General features: G+C 37.0%; 1 protein-coding gene across 3 annotated transcripts in view; it reads right to left on the minus strand.

The window, feature by feature from the left end:
* The window catches only part of NAV3 (neuron navigator 3), a 345,805-nt gene that overhangs the window by 133,149 nt on the left and 200,443 nt on the right, over positions 1-12,213 (minus strand). For all 3 annotated transcript variants that reach the window (XM_003783395.1, XM_003783396.1, XM_012814175.1), the window contains exon 12: positions 9,986-10,105. In XM_003783395.1, the coding sequence (XP_003783443.1) occupies positions 9,986-10,105 (120 nt within the window). The remainder of the gene's footprint in view (positions 1-9,985; positions 10,106-12,213) is intronic.

A 12,213-nucleotide genomic window follows, 5' to 3' on the forward strand; every position in this document is an offset into this window, starting at 1 on the left:
CAGCTATTATCATTTACTAATAAAGTATCTATAGGTAAGTTACTTGATTGAAGAACTCATGGTCTCATTTATAAAACAGAATAAAATCTACTTCATGGGTTTTGCAAAGATAAAATAAAACAATGTATTAAGAGCTACAGTATGTTAGCCACACACACTCGATCCTCAACACTGATGGCCGCTCTAGCCAGCTAAAATCCTTGATAACTCCTCCTCCTCTTTCCCTCTTTGTTCTTCCTTCTCTTTATCCTTTTCCTCAACACCATTACTGTCTTCATAGGATTCACTAGTAAATCATATCGGAACAGATAAAGTAAAAATACAGCATAAGAAAGAGTAGTGGGTCCCGTCTCTTTCATTGGGATATTAACTCTGTAATAGTAAAGTTTTAGCCAAGTATAATGTCAAAGCCAGTCTTTAAAGAAGTAGCAGCATTCAGAGTTAGGATCTACAACTTGCAGTCACTGCATTTTCAAAGCATTTTTTGAATCTCAATGGCATTTTATTTTAATAACAGCTATTCTAATGGCGTTCTAACAGAGGACCCTTGAGTACAAAGTCCCCAGGTTTAATCACGGTATTTGGCAAAGAGTAGGTTATCCATATATGTATATGGTATGGATTAATTCCACAAGGGGTATCACCTAGAAGTACTGAAGTTTATAAGCTTATTCAGAATAGGGTCAACCAGTTCAGAACCGGAAGTCCAGCACCATGGCTGCAGTGGTGAGCCGAGTGCCAAAGGGACGTTGAGTGGCATCGTCACCTGAGAGGACAGCGTCACCTGAGAGGGCATCGTCACCTGAGAAGACATCGTCACCTGAGAGGGCACGGTCACCTAACAGTTTTTCCATCGTCCTATTGTTTGCATTGATCTCCCTCCACAGAGGACAAAGAAATGTGGGCAGAAAAGGCAGCCCATTTGATAATAAAATGAAGTAGTTATATTTATTTGACCTATTTCCATCTCAGCCTATGAATCTTCACAGTGTTTGCTTGTAATCACCAGGGAAAGCCAGGAAGCGTGATGAAGAAGATGTTTAAGACAGGGGGAAATACTGGTTCTGTGACTGTGTGGAACAGATCAGCACTGACTAGAATGACTTAGACCATACACAGACCAGTGACAAGCATTAGGAGTCTGACCCCTGAAAATATTTGATTGGTGGCTCATCAGAAATCTCTGCTAACGTCCCTTTTTGTATTTGGAAAAGGCATGGGAAGAAAAAAGGGCTTCTCACTCTCATCAATGACCCCCCACGTGATTTTACGAACATTTCTCATGATCCTTCTTGTAATGTCAATGCAGTTTTCTACACATGGTTAACAACTTTACACTTAGAGATTCAGTGTGAGTTTACATATAGGCTTGAACTTAAACTTCCTTCAGTATATGAAGACTTACAATGACTGATAATCTGTGGGTTATGTGTAATCATAAGAATCCTTAATGCCTTTTGTAAACCCTATCAACAGAGGGTTTGACATAATCAAAATTAAAACTTGTGCTACCTAAGGTATTTCCTGTTATTTCCACATCTGGATTGCAGTTTCACATATCAAACCAGTCTATCAGATAGTACAATACAAAATAAGAATTTATGGGTGTTTTTTTGCTTTTGTATTTTAAAAAATTATAATTATACATGCAGAAATCAGTAGAAAATAAGAATCGTCATACTGATTAGCATTGAAATGAACAATTGATATATTTAGGAGTATGGTTTTGATAATATGATAGACAATCCATAAAAGACCTGGAAAAAGTATAATTTGTGGAATTTTGTTCCTATTCAATAAATAATCAGATAACTGGAGATTTGTCTTCTTACTGGAGACTCGTTCTGTCATCATATTGACTTAACGGCCACGTGGCTGAATCATCTGTTACCAAGTTTTGACTTCTACGATCATTTACATCATAGTTACTATCATCAGTTACTTTTAGTAACTCACACTATAGCTTAGAATTATCCAGGAAATCTCTACCTTCCAAACATTAAACTTCATATTGTTTTACTTTATTTTTTGCAAAAACTTTACAGTAATCAACCTCTTTCATTCCCTTCCTTTTAGTAGATAAATTCATAGTCTTCACGCTTTCAGAACCTTTTATTTCACAACCTAACAGCATGGCCCGCTTCACCACAACCTCAATTCAGCTTAGGTTCCATTGTCAATCACTTACCATACCCTGAATAGCAGATCTTATTCCAGTCAACCAGTCGGTTCTCATTTCGGTATCATTCCAATTATGCACTTTCTCTACTCCTACACCCAAGCTGCTGAGTAAGGCTATATAGAAAGTACATACTGATTATACCTACTATAAATTCATGGTTTTAAATTTTAACCAGGTGGCGTTGGCTTATTTTTAAAATTCTTAGTGCAAAAAAAATTAAAGTGGACATAATCAAAATTAAAACTTGTACTTCCTAAGGTATTTAAAATGGTAAGATGAGCTACACAGTGGCACCATATAACCAATGAAAAAAATTGTATACAGATAACATAGTCATGTACCACAAAACAATGTTTGAGTCAAGGACAGATGACATATACAACATTGGACCCACAAGATTGTAATGCTATATATATAATATTTAATTTCAGAATACTAGGGGGGTGTACAATAGTATCTTTTGTAACAACCTGGATGGAAATGGAGACCATTCATCAAAGTGAAGTATAGCAAGAATGGCAAAACAAAACAAAAAATCACATGCACAGAATACCCTACTTTGACTGTACCTTTCTACATATATACATGCTTCCTGTTATGTTCTAATGGCCTACAGTATTCAAGACAGCAAAGTGCTGTACAGATTTGTAGCTCAGGCACAATAGGCTACACCACACAACCCAGATAGCCTTGGTGTGTAGGAAGCTATATCACTTAGGTTTTTGTAAGCACACCTTATAATGTTTACACAACCATGAAATTACTGAACAACTCATTTCTCAGAATATATCACTGTTATTAAGTAATGGGTGACTATATTAAAAAATTACAATTCAGTCTAATTACTAAGTTGTAACTACTGCACAATTACAAATGCACAAAAGATCTAAATAGATTTTACCAAATTCCACACGAACTTTATGGACACCCTGCATATGTTAAAAAATACCAATAATAACAAGGGCTGGTGAGGATATGGAGAAACTGGAATTGTTGGTGGCAATGGGATGGTACAGCAAGGTCATAAAAAGTTAAATGTAAATTTATCTTACAACCCAGAAATTTAATTCCAGGATATTTATCAAGGAGGGACAGAACATAATGCCCCATAAAGGCTTATACGCAAATGTTTACAGCAGCCATTCATAATAGCTAAAATAGTAGAAACGACTCAATTTCTGCCAATTGAAGAATTAATAAAAAAGAAAAGTGGTCTATCTATACAAAAGCATATCATTCCCCAACAAAAACGAAGAGGAACAAACTACTGAAATATATTACATGTATGGACCAACAAACTGTTTGCTAAGTGAAAGAAACCACATGTAAAAGACTATATATGATATACACCCATTGATATCAACTATCCAAAATGACCGATCTATGGAGGCAGAAAGTGGGGGAATGGTTGCCTGGGGCTGATGCGTAGAGCTGGGCTGACTACATGTCACCTAGTCTATTATTCATCTCCTAATCCAAAGTCACTTTCCTAAGGTCACTAAGAAGAAACTAGTTGCCAGCTTTCACTTATCCATGGAATTTGACACGGTTGCCCATTTCCTCTTCTCTCCCTTTAAAATATGTCAGTTAACCCTAACTGTTCCTTTACCTTTGCATTCGAGCTGATTTCCCTGTCCTTTCAGTGGCTGATTTCTGCTTCGAGCTGATTTCCCTGTCTTTTCAGTGGCTGGTTTCTGCTTCGAGCTGATTCCCCTGTCTTTTCAGTGGCTGATTTCTGCTTCGAGCTGATTTTCCTGTCTTTTCAGTGGCTGATTTCTGCTTCGAGCTGATTTTCCTGTCCTTTCAGTGGCTACTTCTCCTTTATTCCCTCTTTAAATGCCAAAGGTTCCATCTTTCACCTTTTGTCTCACTCTATATCATACATACAAATGTGTTTTAGCCTGCAGTCTTGATTCACATATTGGTTTAAACAAACTTTAATTAGTTTCTGCCCTAGCAGGCCAGAGGCAAGTTCCACTGAGGAATATTATGGCTGGGAAATTGACCACAGATCTGTGTTGTCTTGTATTAAAATCTCAGGTCTGTGCTCAGACAGTTTCGCCAGTTTATTCACCTGCTGGGACAAGCTTCTCATGACCAGCAGGCACTAGGATGTTTACAGAAGCATAAGTTAGAATGACAGTGTCTCTGCTTTATGTAACTATCTTTTGATTTTCTAGATGATCTGCCACTGGGGAAAGTTTGTGCACGTACCTATAACTGTACGCACTGATCTTACAGGTCTGCTAGGAGAGTTAGCACACAGTGACTGAACTATGCCTTCAAGGATATAATCACCTGGAGTTACGTTGTTATAGACTGAATTGTGCCCTCACCTTAAACGTATATGTTAAAGTCCTAATTTCAATGTATTTGGAAATAAGACCTGTATGGAAGCGACTGAGGTTAAATGTGGTCATAAAAATGGGATCCTGATCTAATAGCACTGACGTCCTTATGAGAAGAGGGCTCATCAGATATGACTTTCTTCCTGCATGGGAGCACCAAGGAAGACCACGGGAGGACACAGTGAAAAGTCACTACCTGCAAGATAGGACAGTCCTTATCACAAAGTAAACTTGCTGATGCAATGATTATGAGCTGGGAGCCTCTAGAACTGGGAGGAAATAGAGGTGTGTTCAAGCCTCCCAGTCCATGGTATTTCACTATGGCAGCTGAGCAGTCTACTTCACAAAGCAAAACCCAAGTTCCTCCAGAAATTAAGTGTCCCCATGCCCCTTTCTCATGGCCATTCTTCAGCTAGGTGCTCACCTAATTTTTAACATGGACTTTTTGAGTCACTTCCAAGGAAGTCCATCTATCTTTGTATCTTTCATCTTTAATATCTAAGATTGCTATAGAAGAGTTCTTTTTAAAATACAATGATTGTAGCATTTGCCCTTGCTTTGAAATTAAACACACACACACACACACACACACACACACACACACACACTAAAGTTAGTTACCTAGCACCTTATCACCCAGGTCCTTGGACCCTGTCGTCCCTGCCCATGTTCCCAGGGTACTTCAGCGACCCACCCCTGGCTCCTCACACCAAACTCTTCTGTGCCTCTGTGTTTTCCCTCCTACTGATTTCTCCCAAGCTATGTGTTGAAAAGTCTTTTGCTTTAAGTCCCTGTTTAAACCATACTGATTTTTGAAGTCTGTCTTTATTCTCCCAGGCAGAAATCATTATCTGTAGTGCTTCTAAAGGACGTTATATACGTTATCTATTAGGACTGGCCAATTTACTATGACTATTTTTTGTTCACATTATACTTTCTTACCATTAAACTTAAGATCTTTCACTATTATCATTTTATTTTTATTTAAGATGCTATTATGATTATAGGCCCTTAAAAGGTAATAATATTCATATGTATTAATCAAATATTTGGCAATGTTAGAAACTAGTGTAAAGACAGTATTAGGACCTAATAAAGGTCAAAACCACCACCACCCCACAACACCCAAAATGCAACTTTTAAACATAGCATAATACAATAGACAAAAACCTACACACCTTAATGATTATAAATTTATCGGTGAAGTTGATGGAGATTCACTGACACATCTATAAGGATTACACCCATTCTGTCATCTTTTCTTGGGTTAATAAGGAATTGGGGTTGGTATTGGAAAGTAAGGGAACTATAGTATCTTTAAGCATAAAATATTTAGAATTGGCTACAATTAGCTGCTGAAAGTCTTCCTCTTCAGGCTATTTTGAATCTCAAGGTAACAGGAATTTGGTCATTCCCAAATGTCCATTCACATTTTAATCAGAAGCTGGTGAAGAGGGAACCCAGTCTCCACGGTAACAACACAAACACTTTAGCAAGCCGGCACTTTACCCTTATGTGAGGAGTCTTTGCTTTTTCACTTACTTAGCTTTTGAATTTATAAGAAATTATACACCATTGATTTTTTTTCTTTTGGCTTCTGAGCTTTGCTATCAGTGAACTATTATAAGCCCTATTATTTAATGAATCAAACACTAATATGTTTTATATTTTTCATTATTTATTTATTCATTTTTATTGTTATGGATTTATTGAGGGTACAAAGAACCAGGTTATATTGATTGCATTTGTTGAAGTCCCTCTTATAATTGTGTCCCACCCCCAAAAGGCATGTCACACACCCTAATCCTTCACCTTGTTTCATATTATTTAAAAGACCTTTTACACAGATAGGAACAAGATAGAAGGTAAAAGACCAGATTGTTTGTGCTATTAGTTATATGACCTTGATAAGCCAATATTTCTAAATTTTAAAGTTTTGCCATTATATCCAATAAGTGAAGGCATTAGGCCAAATGAACATATATTAAAATGTTACAGGAATAATGTTTTTTCTTATCATAGAGAAAAAAGTGAAGAAGTCAATGATGAAAAGCTTACAGAGAAATGGATTAAAGTTAAACAGATTCTTCTTTGAGTTCTCAGTACCTTTGCTGTGTTAATATTCATCATTACTCTGTATGAAGAGATGATTTTCAGTGTTATATGTACATAACTTCAGAAAACTGATTTTTGACTCAGAATATCTACTATCGGATAAGACGCACTGGAAAAATCCAAACTACATGATATCTGAAAGGTCTTTTAACAAACATTATGATCATTTTTTGATGCATTTGATAGTTTTCTTTTTAAACTCACATTGCTATATTTTATAAGTCGATGTCATCATTTCTGCCATATTGATTGAGTTCCCGCAGCATGCTAGGCTTTGGGAATACAAAGATGAGTTATGTTACTCTACATTCAAATGTCTCATACCCTAGTACTGAAATAGGCATGGAAAGATAAACATGTAATTAATTACTGATGTGACTGCATAATTGAAAAATGGACACCTTGCTGTAGGATCAGAGAAGGTGTGTTTAGAGACCCATCAGAAGATAACGCCATGAAGGACTTGTGTGTCTTTTTTCTTACCAGATCTACTATGCTTTATAAATTTGCCCAGCTGTCATTGTGAACAGTTGTCTTCTATGTTCTAAAGACGCCAGGTTTAAAAGGTTGAGGCAAATAAGCAGGAAAAAGGTTTTCTGTAATCTCAATTATAGTAATTTCCTTTTTGTTGAGTAAAAATTAACAAAGAGGTAGTACTTCATAGCCCTCCTGCCTTTCCCATTCAGAATGGATATCAGAGTTTAAATAACTGGATGAAACAGCATTTTATACAGGGAAGTACTTTAACACAAAGACTTACATAACTATAATATTTAAGATCAAGCATTTTAAAATTATACGTAGCCTGAGTCACTTGCTGAATATAGGGTTTTAAAAGACATTCAGATTGATTTATCATGAAAAGGAAACTTCTTTTTGCTAATGGGAAGTTTTAGACTTACAATAGTATTGCTTTTAATTTTATACAAGTGGCTGAGGTGGTTTTTGTACTTCTTCAATTACAAAATTCTTTATAAAAACCTTAATGTAACCCTCTAAAACAGTATTTATCAACCTGAGGCAATTTTTCTTTGGTGTAACAAGTCCTTATTTGATCTAATTTAAAGATTATTGCCATGAGTGTATTTTAACATTTTGATATCCTCTTTGTCTTGACAGAACATAAATAATAAAGAAAATAAGACCTTCAAAGTATCATATTTTAACATCTGTAAATGTTGGTTCTAAGGGTTTATATTTTTGTGGGCCTGGTTTCTATTTGTTCTTTTTATAATAATATAGTGATGCTTGAACTTTAATGTATTTACGAATTACCTGGAGGGCTGGTTAAAGCTCAGAATGCTGGGCCTTACCCCCAGAGATTCTAACGCAGTAAACCTTGGATGGAGCTGAGAACATACATGTCTAACAAGTTCCCAAGTGAAGTGATATTGCTGGTTCAGGTATTACACTTTACAAGCCATTGTTTTCACAGACCCCAATTTATTACTAAAATTGCTAGGTCTTTCTATTGTTCTAAGGTTCCTTAGCTAGAGCCCAATCTGGGGCCTCACAGAGCAAGGAGAGTTGGTTACCCCAAGTGTCTACAGACTGAAGTTGCCTTTGTTGATTCCTAGGCTGTCCCATCACAACCTCATCTGTCAAACACTAGCAGATTTCCCCCCCTTTGATGTTTTCCACCATCAATTAATTAGAATACAATAATGGGTTATTAGTTTCAAAATGTCATCCACACTCTGGGTCTCTTCCCCTCTGCTTACTGTTTCCTATTTTTTTCACATAATCCTTTCTCGTCCTCCAGGCCCTTGGCTCCTCCCTGGCCTCCCTCGCCTCTCTGCCCAACTGGGCCTTATTCCAGCCTAGATGAATCTGTAACCTGGAGGAGTAATCAGCCTCCTTCAAATCATTTGTTCATTCACAAGTATTTGTTAAAAATCTTAACATGTAAATAATGCAACAAAAATCTCTGCCCCGGCAGGTTTACATTGTAATGGGGAAGACAGAAAACAAACACATAAATGATGAGTGTGACCCGAGAGGGAGTGACATGTGCTGTGAAGAAGGTGCCACGAGCAGTGGGAAGCCAGCGACTGGAGGAGTCTATCTCAGCTACTCTGGACACGCACAGTTATCCAGGAAGGTAACACCACCAGGACACGGAAATAATGCGATGAAGGCAAGAAAGCAAGAAATGTAGAAAAGGCCATTCCTAGTAAAAGAAGTATCAGTTAAAGCCTCTGAGATGGAATGTCCTTGGGCCGTTCAAAGGTCAGACGGAAGCCCAGCTGGACAAAGTTCATGGAGGAGGCAGGGGGAGGTGGCTGAAGAGAAGTTGGTGTGGGGAGAATTTGTCATAAGCCACTTGTAATTCATGTTTCCCACACGCAAACACACACATGCAGGTACATGCACACACGTGTGGTATATACAGGCCCGCAGAGCAGGATACGTCCAGGGTGAGAACTGAGACTGTTCTCGGCCGACATGAGTTAAGGGATCACCAGCAAATGAGGGAGGAGAAGCTGAGGAGGAAGATTAGAATTCACTGTCTAGCCTTTGCGGCTCACTGTACAGAAATTCATACAATTCTTATTTCAGAAAGTGAATACATTCATTAAGTCTTACCTTCCTTATAAATGCCGAATTAACAAACTACTCTAGGAATTAATAGTGCAAAGTGGAGATGTGTGATTCCTTCCTGCTCAATAAAGGCAAAATTCTGACTAGAGAGGGAGCAAAATCAGGTCAGGAATATGTCTTAACACTATTTTACAAAGGCAATGTTCTCCAACAGTGATGATTCTGATAAAACCAACAGAGCAATTTCCAGCAAAGCAATATCTAACCTAGCATATGACACACACACACACACACACACACACACCCCTCTTCAAGTAATGGGAGGCAGTGCAGAAACAGAAGTTAGCTTAAAACAACAGTTGTATGTTTCCAACCACACCCTCAAGAAAAGCACCAAGCTTATTGCACTTGGTGATTTGAAATGTTTTAATCTTTATATATTTATCCTCCAGGCAAATCTAAGGGTATCCAAATTAAATTAAAAGAAAAATTTTAGCCAAGGTCCCTTTCTAATAAGGAAAATAAGTCTACGTTTATTATTTTGCTTTTACAAATATCAAAATTTGCCACCATACAACCTGACATTAAAAACTATTTTTGCTAGTAACATAATTTTTCAGTATTACAGAGCTAAAAAGATCCTGCAAATGAAACTGTCTTAGTTTTAAAATATTCCAAAGCAGTTGTTTCAAAATCATATCCTTTTGCCTTATACTATTTATAAATGAGTTTTCTCTTAGGATGTTACTTGGAAAACTGCTTCATGCACTGGCTGCCCTCCCTAGGCTGACAGCATTACCTGTCTGCGTCCACTGTCACGTCATGGACCCCTCTCTGGATGCCATCCCTGGATGTCACCGGGTCTGGTAGTCGGTTCAGGCTTCTAGTGTACAGGCTGAGTCCTCCATCTGTCATGTACCTGAAAAGAAATGGCTAATGAATCAAAAGACAATTAAATAAACTCACCAGTGTAATTTAACTTAGTAAACAAAATGTGTTCATAATTTTCAGCAATTACACAACTATGCACTATTACAGCTTTTTTCCCTGCATAAACATTCTACTCACCAAGAAGAATTAATATATCTTTAAGTTTGTTAGGAAATCCATATTCCTTACTGCAGCAAGTAGCCACCCAATCGCAAAACCGATTTTTCTCTTCTGTTATCAATTTTTAACAGGTTTGTGATAATACATAGCTCTTCGTAAAACAAGAGCAAGATTTCATTTTTAGATACCATTTTGGAAGAATCGGAGGTCCTAGAATCAATGGATTCAATGTTTCCATTCTGTCTTTCACCACAGGCTTCCGCCATTCTGTTCTATATTCAATATCTTACATTATCTGTATGTCACAATTAACTAATTTTTAATTGCATGTATGCAGGTGGAATCTAAAGTGATCCTTGTCACTCCCCCAAGTTCAGCATCTAGTCTTAAAGAAGCCCAGATAACATTAAGACATGACCTCTAGAGCAAATGTGCTAGCTACCAAACCTATGCCAATAACGAATGATTGCTATAAACCCTTTTTTGATAGTTCTGCTCTGAGAGAATCTCCTAGTATATCTACATGGTCACTGTGTCATCATGGGTAGGCCGCGGGGCTCAGGCAAGTCCCTTAAGTTACCTATGCCTCAGTTGATTCATCTGTAAAATGGAGATAGTAATGACATCCTCATTTCTTATGGTTGTAGTGAGATGTCTACTAGTGAATATATGTCAAATGCATATAGCATCATCTAGACAAAGTAAATACTTCACCAGCTACTTTTCTCATTAGACTTTCTATATTCATTAAAAAATAGCTCATATCTTGAATATGAAATTGTAATAGATCAGAAGCATTAAATTAGGAATCTGTGGTACAAAAGGCAAATCCTTTAAATGCAGCTTAGGTAGCTAGCCCTGACCTTTTACACACTGTTAGATACACACTTCAGTCAACACAGAGTTTACTAAAGGAGAATTGAGGCAGGATAAAGGCAGAAGCAGGATTAAGAATGTCCCTCCATAGCCAGATGTTGTGGTGGGTGCCTGTAGTCCCAGCGACTTGGGGGGCTGAGGCAAGAGAATCACCTAAGCCCAGGAGTTGGAGGTTTCTGTGAGCTGTGACACCACAGCACTCTACTGAGGGTGATAAAATAAGACTCTGTCTCAAAAAAAAAGAAAGAAAGAAAGAAAGAAAGAAAGAAAGAAATAAAGAAAGAAAGAAAGAAAGAAAGAAAGAAAGAAAGAAAGAAAAGAAAGAATATAAGAATATCCCTTCATCCCCTGCCCATGACTTTGTTTTTAAATTTCATCCCTCAGAATTCTTAGATTATTTTGTGTTTGGGTCATTCTGATCCCAGCTATTTATTACCATAATCCCTAAAGATAATTTCAATTTCTAACCAATTAAACTCAGAAACTTTTCTCCCAGTTTTCCAGTGTGTCCCATTTTACTTCATAAACGGAGACTTTTGCAGGGATTCATTATAAGTAAGAGGCCTTTCTTTGACTAATTCCTAATTACTGACAGATTCATATCCCCAAGTGTTTAAAGTAATTTCAAAAGGAGAAGAGATAAGGCTTTCCATCCTTCAAAAATTTTTAAATTCTCAGAGTGCTGATTAACTAATTTTCTGAGCTATACCTAGAGCACATTAGAAAATGAAAATTTATCCTCATTTACATTGACGTCAGTGCATTCTTCATGGTTATGTGACAAAAAACAATTCTTAACTTCTTCATTCATTAGTAAGTCTATTGAGTCTTTTGTCCCATTAATCAGTAAAAATATTTTTCAAAATATTGAAGAGAAAGTTAACTTTGTGATTTATTTTTTTTCATGAATTATAGCATAAACATTTTTCAGTCCTTTTTTCTTGCTTAAAGAAAATACCATCAAATCAAACATTTCCTGGGATATTTTCACTCTCTGGTCTTCTCCCATTTTAATTCTAGGCTGAACTATGGGACTGCCTTCTAAGGAAGTAAAGGCACATCACACACCAGCCATGTCACTGTGGATAGTCATCTTCCACA

This window comes from Otolemur garnettii, unplaced genomic scaffold (assembly GCF_000181295.1).
Source record: "Otolemur garnettii isolate 467f Iridium unplaced genomic scaffold, OtoGar3 scaffold00007, whole genome shotgun sequence".
In the NCBI taxonomy this organism is placed as follows: domain Eukaryota; kingdom Metazoa; phylum Chordata; class Mammalia; order Primates; family Galagidae; genus Otolemur; species Otolemur garnettii.